The 18790-nt window shown below is 41.7% G+C and overlaps 1 protein-coding gene across 3 annotated transcripts; it reads left to right on the top strand.

Annotated features, from left to right (window-relative positions):
• Nucleotides 1–44: 44 nt before the first annotated feature.
• Nucleotides 45–12515, top strand: LOC133964738 (semaphorin-4A-like). Of its 3 annotated transcripts, none has more exons than XM_062398974.1 (14): nucleotides 45–291; nucleotides 2919–3079; nucleotides 3188–3250; nucleotides 4328–4426; nucleotides 5276–5366; nucleotides 6754–6876; nucleotides 8790–8917; nucleotides 9094–9275; nucleotides 9608–9746; nucleotides 10427–10616; nucleotides 10702–10817; nucleotides 10893–11056; nucleotides 11216–11286; nucleotides 11414–12515. In XM_062398974.1, exons 1-14 carry the CDS (start codon nucleotides 201–203, stop codon nucleotides 12103–12105), a joined length of 2310 nt encoding a protein of 769 aa, XP_062254958.1. In that variant the 5' UTR covers nucleotides 45–200; the 3' UTR covers nucleotides 12106–12515. The 3 variants fall into 3 exon arrangements, with proteins under 3 accessions (XP_062254958.1, XP_062254957.1, XP_062254959.1); XM_062398973.1 differs by having other exon boundaries at nucleotides 11411–12515; XM_062398975.1 differs by lacking the exon at nucleotides 45–291 and having other exon boundaries at nucleotides 2940–3079; nucleotides 3188–3230; nucleotides 11411–12515.
• Nucleotides 12516–18790: the final 6275 nt, after the last annotated feature.

Here is an 18790-nt window from a genome sequence, read left to right as displayed (position 1 = left end):
ACTCATCAGACGATGATGGTTCAGAGAAGCTTTCTGCCCCCCCCCCCCCCCCCCCAGCCGATCTCTGCAGTAACAGGAAGTTGTGGTGACTCCTGAGTCTCTTCTCAGTATCACATTCAGTTTCCTGCACTCGACTCAAGACAACGACGAACATATTCTGTCTTTATCATTATCGTCCCTCCATCTTCACCTCCTCCATCATGGCTCCATCAGCCATTCTCTTCCTCCTCCTCCTTGGCGTGCTGACCTCCGCCAGCTCTCTACCTCCTGCTCGGATCTCCTTCCCCCTCAGTGAGTCCAAAACATTTCTTATAAATAATCAATCAGTTTTGATATTCAGTCTGGTTCTGGGATTGCTCATGAAGTTTGTGTCACAGCTCCAATTTTATTGTGAAATGACGGAATGATTATTTCCTGGTTTAAAACATTCAACGTTGTGTCAAAAATATAAAAGCAAAGTGAGAATCATTTTCTTATGTGACTAAATATATGAACACAGTTAAGAAATTACTCAATGCATCACATGTGAACAGACGACACATGGAAATATATGACGTCACAGACGACACATGGAAATATATGACGTCTAATATTAAAAAATGTCTATGTTTCACTGGAACTAATCATAACCTGATATTTAACAAATCAAATACTAATTTCATAATAAAACTCATCAGATAAAAACACAAGAAAGAGATTCTGATCAATTTTAAAGTGACTCAGCAACAGGTTTCAATTATTGGTTTCATGAGTGATCTTAAAATAAAACTACAGACTTAATAACCTCGATCTGAAATAATCAATAAGTTCTACTCTGGTAAAAATGGTTAAGTATCAATAGTTTTCATTTTACGAAATACTGCTAGTCTCGTTTTAGTTTGAAAACTCTGGGTTTGTGTTTTAGTCTTGACAAACAGAAGCTGAGACTTTTGTAAATGATGACGCAGACGTTCTCCTCCTGATTGGTTCTCATCAGTCACATGACTTGACTACTCTGTAGGGGGAGGCGGTGGTCTAGTGGTAGTAACTTGGACTATGGGCAGAAAAGGTCTCTGGTTCGTCTCTGGTTCAACTCCACGGAGCGACAACAAATTGACAAACCTGGATTGATCTGTCCAAAAATCCAAGAGAATTCTCCCTACCCTGTCTAGTGCCCCTGAGCAAGGCACCTTACTCCCCAAGCATCTGCTCCCCGAGCGCCGTACATGGTCGCTCACTGCTCTGTGTGTCCTGCACCAGATGGGTCAAAAGCAGAGGTTACATTTACCTACCTGCTTGAGTGTGTTGTGCATGTCTGTGCATGTGTTTGGTATAAATAAACGAATCTTAATCTGAATCTTACCAGCGTATAACACAAAGCATCACTAGTACTTCCTGTCAGTAACACTTCCTGTCAGGAAGGGAAACTGTCAGTAACAGTTCCATCTCGTCGTCGCTAACCCTAAATAAATCCCTGCTCCGACTCTACCCCATCACTCTTCTTCCTTCAGAGGAGCACAGGAGACAATCTACTTCCTGTTTACATCACATGACCAGTCTAGTGAATGATCATGTGACGTGTCTTCAGGTGTGTTAGTGTGGAATCAGATTATTTATGATATTATTACTAAAACGTTTGTATGGAAGGAGGTTGTGTTAGTCTGAAAACTAACACGTGTCAGTATCTTCCTCTTCTGTAAATAACAAAGGGTTTTATCTTTGTTAATATTTTTTATTTCTCTTCATCAGTTCATTGAAAATCTCTCAGACAGAATCCAGCGTGTTTTCACAGCTTCTTATTTTGACCTGAGATGAGACACAGACTGAAGCTCTGAGCCACATCCTCGGAAACAGGAAGAGGTTCTGTCTGTGGTGGTTTGTTCTGCTCCCTCACTTCCTGTTAGCGCCTCATCGATGACAAGTTTGATGAGACACAAAGAACACGTACATGATGAGAAGGCTCTTGACGCCACAGATAAAGACACTGGACCTGCTGTATAACATCACTGGTGGAAAGTGAAGAAGTACATTTACTCAAGTACTGCACTGCATACTTCAAGTCAGTTTAAGCATCAATGTTTTTTCAAAATTCATTTTCAAGAAATAGATAATATTAACAAGAACAGCAATACTAATAATGATGATACTTTATTTTTGTAAAATAGGATATTTTTGGACATTTTACTTTTATTGATGTAGTACCTCTTTGCTGTGTGTTTTCCCATTGAAGTAGGATTTTAGATGAAATGCATGAATTTTACTTGGACAGTATTTTTACTTTGTGGTATTTACTCCTCCAGAGGACAAGGTTCAGGTCTGAACCAGGTTTTGACATCTGAGAGATGTTGGTGAAGATATGATGGATGACAACTCTGAACTGAATTCAGAGAAAAACAATTGAACTCGTCAGGTGACTTTAAAAAGAACAACAGCGATGAAGTTCTTTCTTTGAAGGAAATGGTGAAAACCAAGAGTAGAAACTGAAGAAACCATTTCCTCTTTCCACCAGGATGTAGTCAGTGTGAAACCTTTACCCAGAATGTATCAACCTGCAGTTTGCCAGTAAACCTCAAACAAGAAGAAGGTTGTTTTGCTCTCGGCTCATTTCTGTTGGACAAGTTCATGCCTGAGCAGAAAGTCTTTTTGTTATTTCTGAATGTCCTTTTTACGTTTTCAGAGAAAATCTGTGCTCCTGTTTAACATGTTTCTAAATGTGGAGTCAAATGTTCCAGATCATAAACTGTGTGATCAGCTGAATCTGATTTCACATCAATGACTGTCGGTGCAGTAGTGATGTGGAGTGGAGGCGTGGCATCAAGGTCCCACACTCCCTCACTCTTGACAGGGGGCGATAGAGACACTTTCTGTGATGTCATCCATCTTTATTTACAGTTTGTGATTCAGGCTAAACTTATAGTCGTCTGTTTGTCGTCTCTCAGACTCCACAGGACGTCCTCTCGTCCACTTCAGCCTCCATGATGTCCACAACACCACCACACTGTTGTTAAGTGACGATGGCTCCACCCTGTATGTCGGGGCACGAGATGCTGTCCTCTCATTGGACATTAGTCAGAGTGATGTCATCAGCCTGAGGAGGAAGGTGATTAACCTGCTGCAGCCGTGATGAAGTTCAGAAAATCCACAAGGCTCAGATTCATGTTGGAAAGATCACACTTTTAAAGTTTGGACTGAAACTGTGTCTGTCCAGGTGTCATGGCGTCCGTCTGAGGATGACATCAAGGAGTGTCGAGGTAAAGGGAAGAATCAAGAGGTAATTCTCAAGAGACAGCAGCTCCCTAACCCTAACCCTAGCCCTGCTAAGCTAACCTCTGCTAAGCTGAGCCCTGCTAAGCTAACCTCTGCTAAGCTAACCTCTGCTAAGGTGAGCCCTGCTAAGCTAACCTCTCCTAAGCTGAGCCCTGCTAAGCTAATCTCTGCTAAGCTAACCTCTGCTAAGCTGAGCCCTGCTAAGCTAACCTCTGCTAAGCTGAGCCCTGCTAAGCTAACCTCTGCTAAGCTAACCTCTGCTAAGCTGAGCTTTGCTAAGCTAACCTCTGCTAAGCTAACCTCTGCTAAGGTGAGCCCTGCTAAGCTGAGCTCTGCTAAGCTAACCTCTGCTAAGCTAACCTCTGCTAAGCTGAGCTTTGCTAAGCTAACCTCTGCTAAGCTAACCTCTGCTAAGCTGAGCCCTGCTAAGCTAGCCTCTGCTAAGCTGAGCTTTGCTAAGCTAACCTCTGCTAAGCTAACCTCTGCTAAGCTAACCTCTGCTAAGCTAACCTCTGCTAAGCTAACCTCTGCTAAGCTAACCTCTGCTAAACTGAGCCCTGCTAAGCTAATCTCTGCTAAGCTAACCTCTGCCAAGCTGAGCTCTGCTAAGCTAACCTCTGCTAAGCTAAGCGGCCTCAACATAGCGTACACCGATGTCCATCTGTCTGTTAATCGATCTTAAAAAAAAAAGAGGTGGTGGACTAGAGGCAGAGAATCTGACTGGTTGGTCTCTGGTTCAACTCCACGGAGTGACAACAAAAAATACCTGGAGGGACAACACCTGGTTCTGTCCAAAAGTCCAAGAGGACTCTCCCTACCCCCCTATCTAAGTGCCACTGAGCAAGGCACCTTCCTCCCCAAATACCTGCTCCCGGGTGCCGTGCGTGGTTGCCCACTGCTCTGTGTGTCCTCCTGTGTTCACCAGATGGGTCAAAAGCAGAGGACAAATTTCCCCCATTTGCATGTCGTGTGTCTGTGCGTGTGTGTGGGACCAATAAATGTATCTTGTATCTGTCTCACTGACCTTCTCTGTCTCTCTGTCTGTCTGTCTGTCTGTCTGTCTCTCTGTCTCTGCCTGCAGGACGATTGTCCGAACTTTGTCCGAGTGCTGCAGCTGATAAACTCCACCCACCTTTACACCTGTGGCAGCTTCGCCTTCAGCCCTCGAGACGCCTTCATCGTGAGTCCAAACACATGGTTTAATAAAGGATTCTATATCGTGCGGGCTGATCGTTATAATAATGATCCTTTAACGTTGGCATCTGATAATGGTGGTGGAAGACGACCGAGGTTGCAGCTGATGATGGATCCTAACTGGCGGCAGTGGACAATGCCTGTGGACTATAATGGATCATTATTGATGATGTTCTCCTGCACGTAGCATCTATTGCACTTCTGTCCGTCCTGGGAGAGGGATCCCTCACATGTGGCTCTCTCTGAGGTTTCTACATATTTTCACCTGTTAAAAGGGTTTTTAGCAGTTTGTCCTGACTCTTGCTGAGGGTGAAGGACAGAGGATGTCACACCCTGTTAAAGCCCTATCAGATGAATTGTAATTTGTGAATATGGGCTATACAAATAAAATTTGATTGATTGATTGATTTGATCTGATCTGGATGGTGGATCATGGTCCTGCTGGTTGCTGACCAGAGACTATGATGCATCAGGACTGATTGACATATAGTATTGAAGTTATCCTTCAAGATGTCTACCCTCATCAATGCTGCTAACAACTTTAATCTGGATGTTTCCTTCACTTGACATCTGTTGACTTGTGTCCGTCCTGGGAGACGGATCCTCACATGTGTCTCTGAGGTTTCTATGTATTTGTACCTGTTAAAGGTTTTTAGTAGTTTTTCCTGACTCTTGTTGAGGGCTAAGGATAGAGGATGTCTCACCATGTTAAAGCTCTATGAGATGAATTGGGATTTGTGAATATGAGCTATACAAATAAAATGTGATTGATTGACAGTTTCACGTATTCAAACATTGACATTAGTTTTATCTTGATTTTCTTTCATTTCCACAGGACACTGCGAGTTTCTCTTTGGTCCAACACGACGGGGCTAAAGGTCGGTGTCCGTTCAGCCCCTTCCAGAGGAATTCCGCCATCGCCATCGGTGAGTCAGTGACATCATCACAGCTGTTTAAAGAGAACAAACTCTCAAACATGAAAATCACAGACTGATGATAATGATCATAATAAACTTTATTTCTATAGCATCTTTCTTACAAGAAATGCAGCCTAATGTGCACTATATATATTATAAATAGCTATAAAAACATTTCAAATGTGATTCAAATAAGAAGAGAACAGATTTTTAAGAAACATAAGAGCATGTTAAAATGATATCTAAAAGAAAAGGAATTTCTTTACTGAGCTATTCTCTATCATACCCGATGATAACAATTACAATTTGATAATAGGAGGCGACTTTAACTTTGTTAGGCCCCTCCCCCTAGCTGACAAAAAATGTGTAGACCAATGTAAAATTGTAATATATCTAACATCAGCCTGTCTCAGATTGTCTTTGGGCTACAACCTCTAAGATGTTCTCAGTGTTCTAGAGGGAACATATTTCTCTAGAGAGGCATCTTTGTAACTGGGTAACTCCAGAACCTTGCATGTGAGGAGGAGAACCTTAAAGGCAATCCTGTGTGGAACAACCAGTGCAGCGCAGCTAGAACCCAGCTAACCCTAACCCAGATTGTTTTATAGTGTTTCTCTTTTTGATTTTGGGCCAACTAAAGGATTTCTGTTTTATGTACATTGTTCTTCAGGAAATTGTTTCTTCTACGTGTATTTATTCCTGAAAGAACGTTAGTGATGCAGCAAAGAGCGTTGACATCTTTTTAGCTCAGTAGCGATGAAAAGTTGTGTTTCATCTGCGTAACTACAGAAACAATTTGCGCTCTGATGATGTCACCCAGTGGCAGCATGTTCAGTGATAATAACAAAGGCCCTAGGCAGCTGCCCTGTGGAACCTCAAAACAGCTGTTTGTCAGACACATGTTCTCCAACGTTAACCTAGAACTTCCTCCCTTTATCGTACGTTTTGTTCAGGACTCAGACAGATAAACTTCTCAAGACGAGTGATATGGACGTTGTGGTGAAATCGTATCAAAAGCTCAATTCCAGGAGGATGAGAATCAAAACCTTGTTTTCCTCAGACTTTAGTCTGAGGTGATTATTTCAGTTTCAGTGACGAGCTCTGAAGCCTGAAACTCCTCCAGGATGTTGTTCTCTTTTAGGAAGACCTGCCTTAAGATGCCTGTTGATTAAAAAATGTGCAGACTCGAACCCTAATTCTGTGTAACGACCAGCAGTGAGCGACTCTACTGGATGCTTTCAATGTTTTAGTAGAAAGTCTCTGAATCTGAAGCTGCTCTTGTGATTGGCTGACTGTACAAGAAGCAGGTCTATAAGTGTTGCTTTTTGAGTCCTGTTGTTTTACTGAACACACAGTCACGTGTGTTTCCTCAGCTGTTGTGTTTGTCTGTGTGCAGACGGCGAGTTGTTCACCGCTACAACCAGCGACTTCAGAGGCGTCGAACCACAGATCTCTCGACACTTCAGCAAAGACAGTCGTCCTAACGTCAGCCAGGACACATCCGTCAGTTTACTGGACGGTGAGTAGGGAAAAAAACGGAAGGGCGGTGCAGCTTCGAGGCAGCAACACAACTCGTACTCCTCCGAGAAAAAAGCAGAAAAGGATGCAAACGTACTGGGAGGAATGGGAAGAAGCAAACACATGGGTGGAAAATGTGCACGAAAATATCTATATCACTTTTTCTGTTGCCCATGGTGGGCTGAGTCAGCCCACCACGTTCTGTTTGCACTTTTGTTATTGCACTAAAAATATGCACTATTTCAGGATGGATGTTCTGATTTCTATCTATTGTTTTATATGAACGTATATAGTTTTAAGTTAAGCAAGACAGGTTTCTGTTTAAGAAAGATTCGTACTTTATTCAGTTAATTTAGTTTATTATTAAAGTGAATTGCTGGATAATAATTTGTTTCCCATGTGTTCATGTTACTCTAAAATATGCATCTACATCAATTCCGGATCAAATAGTTAAAAAATCGTTTCACTGACAATAAAAGGGCAAAAAAAAATTCACCACGCAAGGAAGGGGGCCCCACACAAGGTCTTGTCTCATGGGGTATCGATGATCATGATAAACATACATTAGTAACCGATTAGCCGTAATGGATTAAAATCCTGTATCACCAGAAAGGTCCCCCTGCTCAAGAAGAATACAGGCCCGTCTGAAGGTTGCCAATGAACACCTGAATGATTCAGAGAAAGCTGGGAGAGGGTGATGTGGTCAGATGAGTCCAAAATCGAATTGGACTCGCCGTGTTCGGAGAAAGAGAAATGATGACTATAACCCCAGGAACCCCGAAGTCCAGCATGGAGGTGGAAACATTAGGCTTCAGGGGTGTTTCTCTGCTAAGGGGACAGGATGACCTCACCGCATCGAGATGAGGATCGACGGGGCCATGATCCGGGAAAACATGGGCGACAAACTTCTTCCCTCAGCCAGAACACTGAAAATGGTCGTGGATGTGTCTTCTAACACGACGGTGACAAAAACATATGGCCAAGGCAACAAAGGAGTGGCTCAAGAAGAAGCACATTAAGGTCATGGAGGGCCCTAGCAAGTGTCCGGACCTTAAAGGAGACATATTATGCCCATTTCACCCTTTCTAACCCTGATATGGCTCCTTGGGCCCTTAATGAAATGTCTGTAACATTTTTTGGTCAAGAAAACCACAAGGATCATTTAACCCCCCCCCTCTCACCAACACCCCCGTGTTTCTCCACACCAGACAGACTGTGACGGCAAATCTGGTCGTAATCCCATTCGACGCCCTCTAGCGTATAGTTTCTGACATAGAGGAACCACAACAAATCGCGGGAGCTATTTTTTTCCAGAGTTTTGGGGACAGTAGACATGCCAGATAACAAATGAACGTGTAGAAGCACTACAAAAGTAGAATTTTCATAATATATCTGCAAAGGGTTAGGGTTAGGGCTAGACCTCCTTAGGACCAAAACCTCATGAGATGTTTGTGAACCTGGTGACCAGCTACAGAACGTCTGACCTCTGTGCTTGCCAAGAACAGTTTCTCCACCAAGTACTGAGTCAGGTTTTGCTAGGAGATCAAATACTTATTTTACACAATAAAATGTATATCAATTTATAATTTTTATGATGTGATTTTCTGGATATTTTTGGGGATATTCTGTCTCTCACTGTTCTAATAAACCTACGATTACAACTATTTACTGTTCATTTCGTAGTCAGTTGGCAGACTTACAAAATCAGCAAGGGCTCAAACACTTATTTCCTTCACTGTACATGTTTTTTACATCTTTAATTGCTACATTAACATCTTCTCTCAGAACTTGTATTTCCATCCTGGCACAAATCTCTGGCGGGACATTTTAAAAGAACTGATTTTAAAAGAAACTGAATGTTTCTCTTTCTGTCACTATGACTTTCCTCATCTGTCATCACTTCTTGTATTTTAGAGCCAACGTTCGTCGGCTCGTCGGCGGACCCGGCGGAGAGGAAGCTCTACTTCTTCTTCAGTGAAGTCGGGAAAGAGTTCAGCTTCGTTGACAAGCTGCAGATTCCACGAGTTGCACAAGTCTGTAGGGTAAACTCCGAGAGAACATCATGTGACCATGAATCTTTATATACAGGAACTAAACATCTTTATATACGATCACTGGTCAACTTATTATATATTATTATACGTATTATACATACATATTTATTAACTTTGGTCATATGCAGCTTCCCTGAAGTCGTGTCTTCTCTGATGGTTTCCAGGACGACAGTGGTGGACAGAGGACACTGCAGAAGAAGTGGACGTCCTTCGCCAAAGCTTCTCTTCTCTGTCAATCTCACAAACAGCTTCCCTTCAACATTCTCCAGGACATGTTCACCCTGCAGCCACCAGAGGGCGGCAGTGCCTCTGACACCCTGTTCTACGGCATCTTCACCTCTCAGTGGTAAGAAAACATGAAAACATATTGTTTATGAGCATCTGAAGAAAATCCTTCATCTCTGAAGAGTGTCAGCAGCCAATCAGGGCAGCCGCATCTGGTTTCGGACCCAATCTAAAGTCTTCAAAAAGTTTTTATAAACCAAACAATTCGAGAGTTAATGAAGTTCAGTTTGTTCCAACAGCTTAGTCCAAATGTCGACAGGAAGTCTATACTTCTTCTGACTTGACCAAGGTTTGATCAGAAGAGGAAAAACCTTCCTGTGAACTCTGTGAAGAATGTTATGAATATTAATATCACTCTGATAATAACACAGTTTGTCCTCTGGTCTCCTTCAGGTCCTCCGGTCCTCAGTCTGCTGTCTGTGTCTTTAAGCTGCAGGACGTCAGGAAGGTGTTCGCTGGGAGCTACAGGACCTTCGACATGAAGACACACCAGTGGAGTTTACAGCAGGGAAAACACTGGTACCTGGGACAGGTGAGGACAATCACCAAAGATATTCCAAGAGTCGCACCACCACAGTAACGTCAAGTTAAGTCAGGTTTAAAACAAATTAAATTAGGTTAAAGGTCAAGTGTGTATAGAAAGGATCTATTGGCAGAAATTTCATATGAAATAATCCTAGTAATATTTTCTCTACTGTGTTTCATCTAAATTGTACGAATTGTTGTTTTCTTTACACTAGGATAGGCCCTTTATATTGAAATACTTTATATTTACATCAGGAGCGGGTCCTCTCTACGGAGGCAGCCATGTTTTTACAGTAGCCCAAAATGGACAAAATAACCTTTGAGTTTTTATGACAGCTGAAGCTACCACAGGTTCTTTTTTATGTTTGCAAGCGGAGGGTGGGGTTACCGTGACCTTTGAATCAAGTTCAAGCGATCTTTAAAAAGTGATTGATTGCAGTGTAACGGCCCTTTGGGGGACACAAACAGCTTCAGGAGGTTTTACATCAAAACCACATAAATATAAACATCTTTAATAGAACAGTTCCATGTCCTCTAACACGGAGGTGACACATGTCCTTTCCTCACATACATGTACATGACCACAGCCTCTTCTTTAAGGACTTATCAAGATTTGTTCTCAATCATTTTCAATCTGAGATCGTTCTGTTTAAAATGCTGCCGTCCTGTTACGATGCTGCTCGACAGTGCGGACTGGACAAAGCCACTGATTCTGAGCTGGAGGAGGTGAAGAGGTCTTTCTTGACCAGCGGTGCAGTCAAACCTGTGACAGACGGCCCAGCAGTTGTTTCCTCGGAGCATCAGTACAGTCGTGTGGCTGCGATGAGGACGACGGCAGCTAATGGCAAGCAGTACACCGTCCTCTTCCTGCTCACAGGTGAGGGGATTAAACAGCATGAACGAACCCGATGATGAGAACATTTTGTTCTGACTTAAAAAGTATGGACTCCTCTTACGTACAGAGTCTGGATTCCTGCACAAGATGGTTTTTCTGGATCGGGGCGCCCGGTTCATTGAGGAGATTCAGGTCTTCACTCATCCACAGCTTGTGAAAAGCATCGTACTCTCGTCCATCAAGGTAAACCTGACACCTGAGAACTGAACATTCACTCAGACTACAGAGTACATGTCACAGTATTTTTCTCTCCTGTAGGGGGCGGTATACGTGGGAACGTCTGAGGGTGTCACCTCAGTCCCTGTGGCGAACTGCTCCGTTTACAGAAGCTGCAGTCAGTGTGTTCTGGCCAGAGATCCCTTATGTGGGTGGAGTCCGACCGGGAGGGAGTGCACCAGTCTAAACCACGAGCGTGAACACATGTAGGTGAAGGATTCATCATCGTCTCACAAATGAAAACTACTGTTATAGAGATTCGATAGAATTATCATAAACAAGTCCAGAGATCTACAACAGGTTTCAGTTAATTTGAGAACATATGCCTTGTGCAGTGACTGACAGGCTGTCTTCTTCCTCCTCAGTGTTCAGGACGTGGAAAACGGAAACGTAGAAAAAGAATGTTTACAACAAATCAGGAACAGTGAGGACATAGGTAAATGTTTACGCTATTTATAAAGACGATCCACAACTGTATGTAAAGATGAGTGAATGTATATAAATACGTTCAGTAATTTCTTGCTCTCTCATGTATTTCACTCGTTATGATTTCTGTCCAGCAGTGGTCAGTGCTGGTCTGAATGAAGTAGTTAGACTCCAGTGTATCAAACCATCCAACATGGCCACTCTGACCTGGACCTCCCCTCGGTTCAAAAACCTGTCAGAGAAACTCTTCATCCAATCAACTGATGGCAGCCTCATCTTCCATGCTGCCGACGCCACCTTTGGGACGTACCACTGTGAGGCAGAGGAGGGCGGGTACAAGGAAGTAGTCATGAGCTATACTGTCCAACCAATGGTTTCTCCACGCTCTATCATCCCAAATGATCCAAAGGACCCCGGCTACGACAGTGAAGACGATTCCTATGAGGAAGTTGTTCCTGAGAAACAACAGACGGCGACGATACGACCGTCAGGAGACGCAGAGGATGAAGACGATGAATTCACAACCAACCTTAAGGACGATGTCACGTCCAGCAGCCACAGTCCTAATCCCAAACGCAACATCCAGGATGATGGTTTGAACGGCACCTTGACCTTCAGGAAGGACAGCCAGTCCTCGAAGGAGACACTCAACGTCCCAGAGACAAGGTACTACAGTGAGCTGGTGGTCGTTTCACTGCTGCTCGGGATCTGCATCTTCATCCTGGCGCTCGGAGGTGTTCACCTGTGGCGACAGAGGATAGCCGACGTCAAAAGGAATCCCTGTGCAGACGCTGGTTCTGAGCTAGAGGTGGTGGACACATCAAGTTAACAGCAGATGGGAGGCAGAAGAAAAAGATCCACAGCTCAGAAGATTTCAAAATCTCAAGTTTCAAATGAAATTCAGAACTCTCAGATTGTTCATCATTTTATCTTGATGTTTTGTTTGTTACTTGATGCAAAATTATTCTATTTTCACGTCATTCGAACGAGCAGCGATGCTGTAGATTTTTCATAATGTGAATAATATTTTGTTATTGTTTAAAAACATTTTGTATAAATTACAAAAACTGCAACATGTGAATATTTACAGTTTAAATTTAACAAAGAATCAAAGTTATTGATAATTTCTGATATATTTACACATTGATAATTTTTTTCAATACCTGCACAGATTAAATTTGCTCCTATAGAGTCTCGATCTGTATTGATGTTGATCAGATATTAAACATTTTAATTTTCTCCTCTGTCAACTTGGTAATAAACCTTTGGGTCAAATTAAAGTTTCTAAACCACTGAGTTGGGAACATGAGAATATTTAGTTCTGCAGTGAAACAAACGACAAATAGATTTTATGAATAGATTTAATAAAAATACCAACACAGCAATGTACACTACAAAAAATTAATCCAGCACTCAAGTATTAATGTTCTCTCAGCTTGTCGTAGTTGCATTATCACAGTATCAGTACATTGTGATTGGTTTCTTCTTCTTCTACTGTTAATTATCACCTTGTGTCATTTCCTGACATTCTATATCATGGTTAGGGTTAGAAAACACTAACTCTAAAGGCAGACAATAAAAAGAAGTGGATAATAAGTAATCATAATAATTATCATCTTTATGTGTGGATCAATAATTTAAATAGTAAAAAGTATTTGTCAGTATTGTCATACCTTTTATTTAGTCTTTATTAAGAAAATATCTCTGAATAAATGTAAAGAAGATCTGAATATGTGTTTAGTCCAATCAGATCAGAGCTTTAAACATAACTTCTTGAAATAAAGAAAGAGATCTGCCTGGAGTGTCTCTTTAGATAACTGGAGATAATAAATGTAGTAACTGAAACATATTTAATTCTGAGATGTAGTGAAGTACAAAGTACCTCATATTATTTAAATACAGTACTCCAGTAAATGTACTCGCTCAGTTTCACATGTGGCTTCTGTGAAATGATGCTGAGGAGCCTCTGATGGTGCCTTCAGGTGTTGTCGGAAATATTACATCTCGAATTTAACACAGAGTCCGTGTTGTTTTCATGTGTTACAGTGGTAAACACACAGGTACATTTCATACGGTTCTTCTAGATTTTAATTTGTAAAATAAATAGGCAAAATTATCAATAATTTCCATCCTAAAGTTTTCAGTTTATTTGAGAGATCATATTTACGAGCTGATAGTTTGCATTTGAACGCAGCAGAGATTGGACCCGGAAGTAAATTAAGTTTGTGCCAGAAAAATATGTGGAGGCTGAAAATCATCAGAATTTAATGAAGGTAAACGTTAATTTTAAATAACAATTTATGATTAATTTAATTTTGTTCACGTTTCAAGGCTTCAAACCTTAATTCAAACATTAGGGCTGTCAACGTTTGTGACGCAGCAGTTTGAATATATATATATATATATATATATATAAACAAAGGTACTTTCAGTTTGATACAAATCAAAATGTTCTGAATAACATCATCCTATGTCTACTCAGAGGCAGAGCAAAGAGAACCCTAACCCACATTTAATTATGGTGTGGTATGTTTTAGTTTGATTTTCATAACTATCAGTTGAAGTTATCATCAACAAATTAACAAAAGTACAATGTATATATCAGCCTTCTGTCAACAATATACAGAGAAAATGGGGATTATTTCAGGAATTTCTAATTAAGGGTTAATCTGATTAATAATTGCAATTATTTGACAGCCCCACTAAATATATAAATTACAATTTGGTCCACGTTATTCTTTGTAACTATGAACTCTCTAAATAATTTTTTTCAGATGTTTTCATATGGAACTATTTCTTCTTTATTACTGTGACGGTGCCACCTACAGGACACAGTTTGTCAAGTCAGTGTCTCTGACCTTTTGTGACCTTGGGATGGACCCTCCATCCCGCTTCAGGTTCCAGCCGCTGAGGCCAACTACCAGGCCCCACCAGCCTCGCCTGCCAAGGTGGAAGACAGGAGCGCCCCCTAGCTGCAGGCGCAGCATCACGGCCTCGGGGTGAGACGCTGCAGATCAGGTGTTGAGTAGCGATGAGTGTCAGAGATGGCCAAGGTGTGTGTGTGAGTGTGTGTTTTCAGCCGCCCTCCCACAGATGCTCCGCTCACCTTCGCTGACACCGGTGAGACAGACTTCTTCAATGGCTGAGAACGTCTCCGGGTATACCTGGTTCTCCGTCCTGACCTGTAACCTCTGTGTACTAAACCTTATTAAGCAAGAACGTAGACTGCGGAGATTTCTTCATCATCATCTTCAACATCACTGCTGCTTAAATATACAACACCTCCTTGCAAGTAATAAAGTAACCTTAAAAGAATGTTATCCTCAAATCTCTTTATTTCACAAGTCTCAGCAGGTCAAGTAGTTTGTTAAAACAAGAGGATCATATTACAGGCAGTGCTGTGCTCACTCAGGAAACTCCTCCGTATCTCTGAGTTCAATAATAACATGGAAATGAAACTAAATACACATGGTGATCTAATTATCATATAGAGGAATTGGGCCCATGTAATTGAAGTAAATACCACAAATAGAAGTGAGTAACTTAACCGCTCACTTCTCACTGCACTACTGTCATATCTTCTCCACAGCAGGTGGCACTGTTTATCCTACCCAACATCTCCATGCAAGATTATTGTCATGGTGTTTAGTTTCACCTCTTTTTGAAGAAGCGTTTTCAGTTTAGTTATTATTACTGCCTGTTGTCTCATTGTATCTCTGTTTATGTTTGCTTGTGAGTTGTGTCTGTGTGTCATGTTGTGTACCTTCCTGATTCTTGTTGTTGTGGGGTTGTTCCCTCGTGGTTGATGCACTTATTGTGAGTTGCTTTGGATAAAAGCGTCGGCTAAATGAGATGTAATATAAATTTGATCAAGAAAATCCACACACAAAGAAACAAATCAATAAACTCTAAACACATTTCTCCTCACAGTCGCCAGGAGGCGCTCTCTCCTCCTCCTCTCTGTGGGAGACATTATCCCTCCATCTGAGCTTCACGTCCTCATTGATCCCTCGTTCCTCCAGCTTCTCCTTCATCTGAAACATACATTATCATTACATGATCAGACTGAGTGTAATCTGATTACATTCAGATTACTGTAACTTCTTCATGAAAGTAACTGTGACAGACACGTCTCCTCCCTCTGAGGAAGTCATGTGACCTCTGACCTGCCGCAGGATGGCTTCTTGTAGCGTTGGGTCGTTCACGTCTGCAGATCCTGAGGTCAGACGAAGCTTCACCGACCTCAGCACCGAGGCTCTGATGTCTGTACAAACACAACACATATTCATAATCAAATGAATAAACACATACCTCGTCTCTGAAGGAGGCGGGACCTGAATCAGCTGACCCTGTGATGAAGACTCACCTGAGTGACACAGGAAGACATTTTTCTCGCTGCACGATCGACTGAACCAATCAGCTGATGATGACTTTACGTCCATCACCACACAGTCTTTACTCTCATCAGGCTGCTCAATCGCCCACTGACTGTAGGGGGCGCTGCTCTGATCAGACCACTTCCAGAAGTGTCTGTACAAACCGATCCAGGCCATTGGGACAGAGACACCTCCCCCACTTCCTTCACCACTCTCTGTCCCACTTGCTCCTCCTGTGACGTTCTGCAGGAGTCTGGAAACTTCCTGGTTCTGCTGCTGAGTCTTGATGCTGCTCAGGTCCGAGGACCTGGAGCGACAGAACCTCCGAGCATCGGACCAGGTCATCAACTGCTTCTCCAGGATGTGACGTTCACCTGCAGCTGATTACATAAATCAGCTGTTTACCTGATGAAACATCAGCTGATTGATATCATTGATGAATAGAAGCCTTCTGATTGGACGGCTGTGGTTCTGGTTGTCTTTGCTCAGTTTTTAAATCTAAGTCACCGTTTCCTAAAATTACCAATAAATTATTTTCGTCTGTTAATCAATTATCAATCAAACATCTAAGGCTTCAGCTCTCGTAGACAGGGGGCAGTCATGTCCTCTGGAGTTGAGCTAACCTTTATTTAAACTCACCACTGTAGCAAGTGAAGAAGCTCTGAGCTCCACAGTCTCTGACGGACCAGAGTCCGAGAGACGATATGCTCACACACTTCCCATCTCCCGGCTCCTCCGAGGCCCAGCTGCTGAAGCTGTCGTCAAGCTGAGCATCCTCGTCGTCCTGGGACCATTTCCAGGGGGTGTGGGAGAGTCCGATCCAGAACTTCCCGTTTGCTGCCACCTGCTGGGCGTCGGCATTGTTAGTCTGGTCCAGGATGGTGGCGAGGTCGTTGAACTTGTCTCTGCAGTAACTCTGAGCTTTGGCCCAGGTCTCCTTCTGATCAATGGCATGAAAACGCCTGATGATATAATCGGTGTGAACATGACACCAACCTGAGAGACAACACAGGATACAATGAGGACAGACTCAACTAATGAAGACAATGAGAAACGTTCTGCAGGTTCTCTCTTTGAGAACACACGTCTGAGTCAGTGTCTCTGGATCTTCTCCTGCAGCCTCCTGGTAAAATGTGTGTAGCATGTCAGAGTGAGTCCATGTGAGGAACCAGCAGGACAATGTGTGGAAGCTTCCCAGTGAGAGAGTGGTCGTGTTGATGAGGTTTCTAACACGTGACGTGAAACCTGAAGAACACAAACATCTCAGGATGGAGAAGAGGAGCCGGACACGAAGAAGACTTGGACATCGAAGATAACCTTTAATGTATCTGTGGACCATGTGGACTCGTCTGAGACATCTGATAGAAGCCCTTGATGTGTTTGGGACATAAAGTGAGTGAAATTAGATGAGATCACAAACCTGAGATCAGCAGGAAGATCACACATCGTCTTGTCATGACTGAGCTGAAAAACAGAAGACATCAGATGAGTGGTAGTGTCCTTCTGACCGTCTGTGGGGTCCCACAGGTTTGATTCTTGGTCCACTACTCTTCTCTCTCTGTTTGCGTCTGTTTGGACTAAAGGATTTAAATCATGGAGCAGATGTTTTCTTTATGTCAACGACAATATATACATATTTATATGTATATATACATTTATATACGTATATATTTATTTATTTATCTTTAAAGCACATTTTGGGATCTGATGTGTTCCAGTGATCTACTGTGACTTCACTGATCCTTCTGTTCTCAGTGTGACAAGTATAGATGTTGTACAATGACAACCTCGTTCAAAATCTTCAATAAACTTTTATGCTTTTTTTTATCTCTTTTTAACTTGTCTTGATTCACCTCCTCTCTTTATCTCCCAGTGACATTTTATTTTCACATAGTGTTAGGGTCAATTCAAATAATTTGTTCTCTTTTCAAGAATCTTTATTTCTGTTTCCTTCTCTTACAAAGATCATTGAACTGCGTATTATGCTATGAAAACATATATGTGTGTGTTTATTGAAAGTATAGGACGAGATGATGAAATCTGTTTTTGTTAACAACTACCAGAAGATGTTAGTTGTTAGTTGCCACCAGCGGATGTTAGGGACACAACTCTGCACCTCAGCACCATCAAGTGTTTTGGGCTTTAATCAATGATACAGGCCGACTGGCTACTGGCTCGTGTGGCAGGACTATGAAAGTTCAGTACCCCTCAGTACCTCAGACCTCCTCACCTCTTCACCTCTTCACCTTTTTAAACTCAACACTTTTCCTTTTGAACAAAGGACCAGATGGAGATAACACGTTCTGCTGCTTTCATCAATGCCTGCCACCAGTTGGTGTAATCATTAGTTAGTGACCACCAGCGGATGTTAGCATATTATGCTATGAAAATAAATGTGTGTGTGTATATATAAATATATAAATATATATATTGTATATATGTGTGTGTGTGTCTGTGTGTGTAAGTGTATATAACATTTATTGTTATACATTTTGAACATTCAGTTCTGACCAGCAACACAGGTTCAGATCAGATAAAAGAACCAACTAACAAGTGCAGGTTGGTAATCGAGTATCTGATAATAATAATAATGATGATAATAATAATAATAATAATAATAGTAATAATAATAATAATGATGATGATGATAATAATAATAATAATAATGGTGATGATGATAATAATAATACAAATAATAATAATATGACATAGCAGACATGTTTATTATCTGACTGACTGATGATGAAATCAATTCAATTCATGTGAAACTCACCTCAGTCAGAATCCATCCACTGTTTATCAGTAGAGTGTGGCTCTTTTATAAATGTCCTCCTCCTTCCTCCTCCTCCTCTTCCTCCTCCTTCTCGGCAGCAGAGCAGTGCATAATTACTGGCAATTTGTGTAAAATTATCATCTGTGAATTCAAAGAAATATTTCAGTCAAATAAAGAATCTGATGCAAAACAAAAGACAACCGATTGTATATTTACAATTTTTAAGTTATATGCAGTTCACAAACTGGCTATGTATACATTATATCTGGTTTAAAGATAGGTATTAAATAAAATATATGTTGTTATAGATATTTCAAAGGCTATAGATATTGTAAAGTTTAGATATTACAGAGCTTATTTATAGG

Source organism: Platichthys flesus, chromosome 11 (assembly GCF_949316205.1).
Source record: "Platichthys flesus chromosome 11, fPlaFle2.1, whole genome shotgun sequence".
NCBI lineage: Eukaryota > Metazoa > Chordata > Actinopteri > Pleuronectiformes > Pleuronectidae > Platichthys > Platichthys flesus.
Note: the sequence above shows the minus strand (reverse complement) of the source record. Positions and strands in the feature narration are given on the sequence as shown.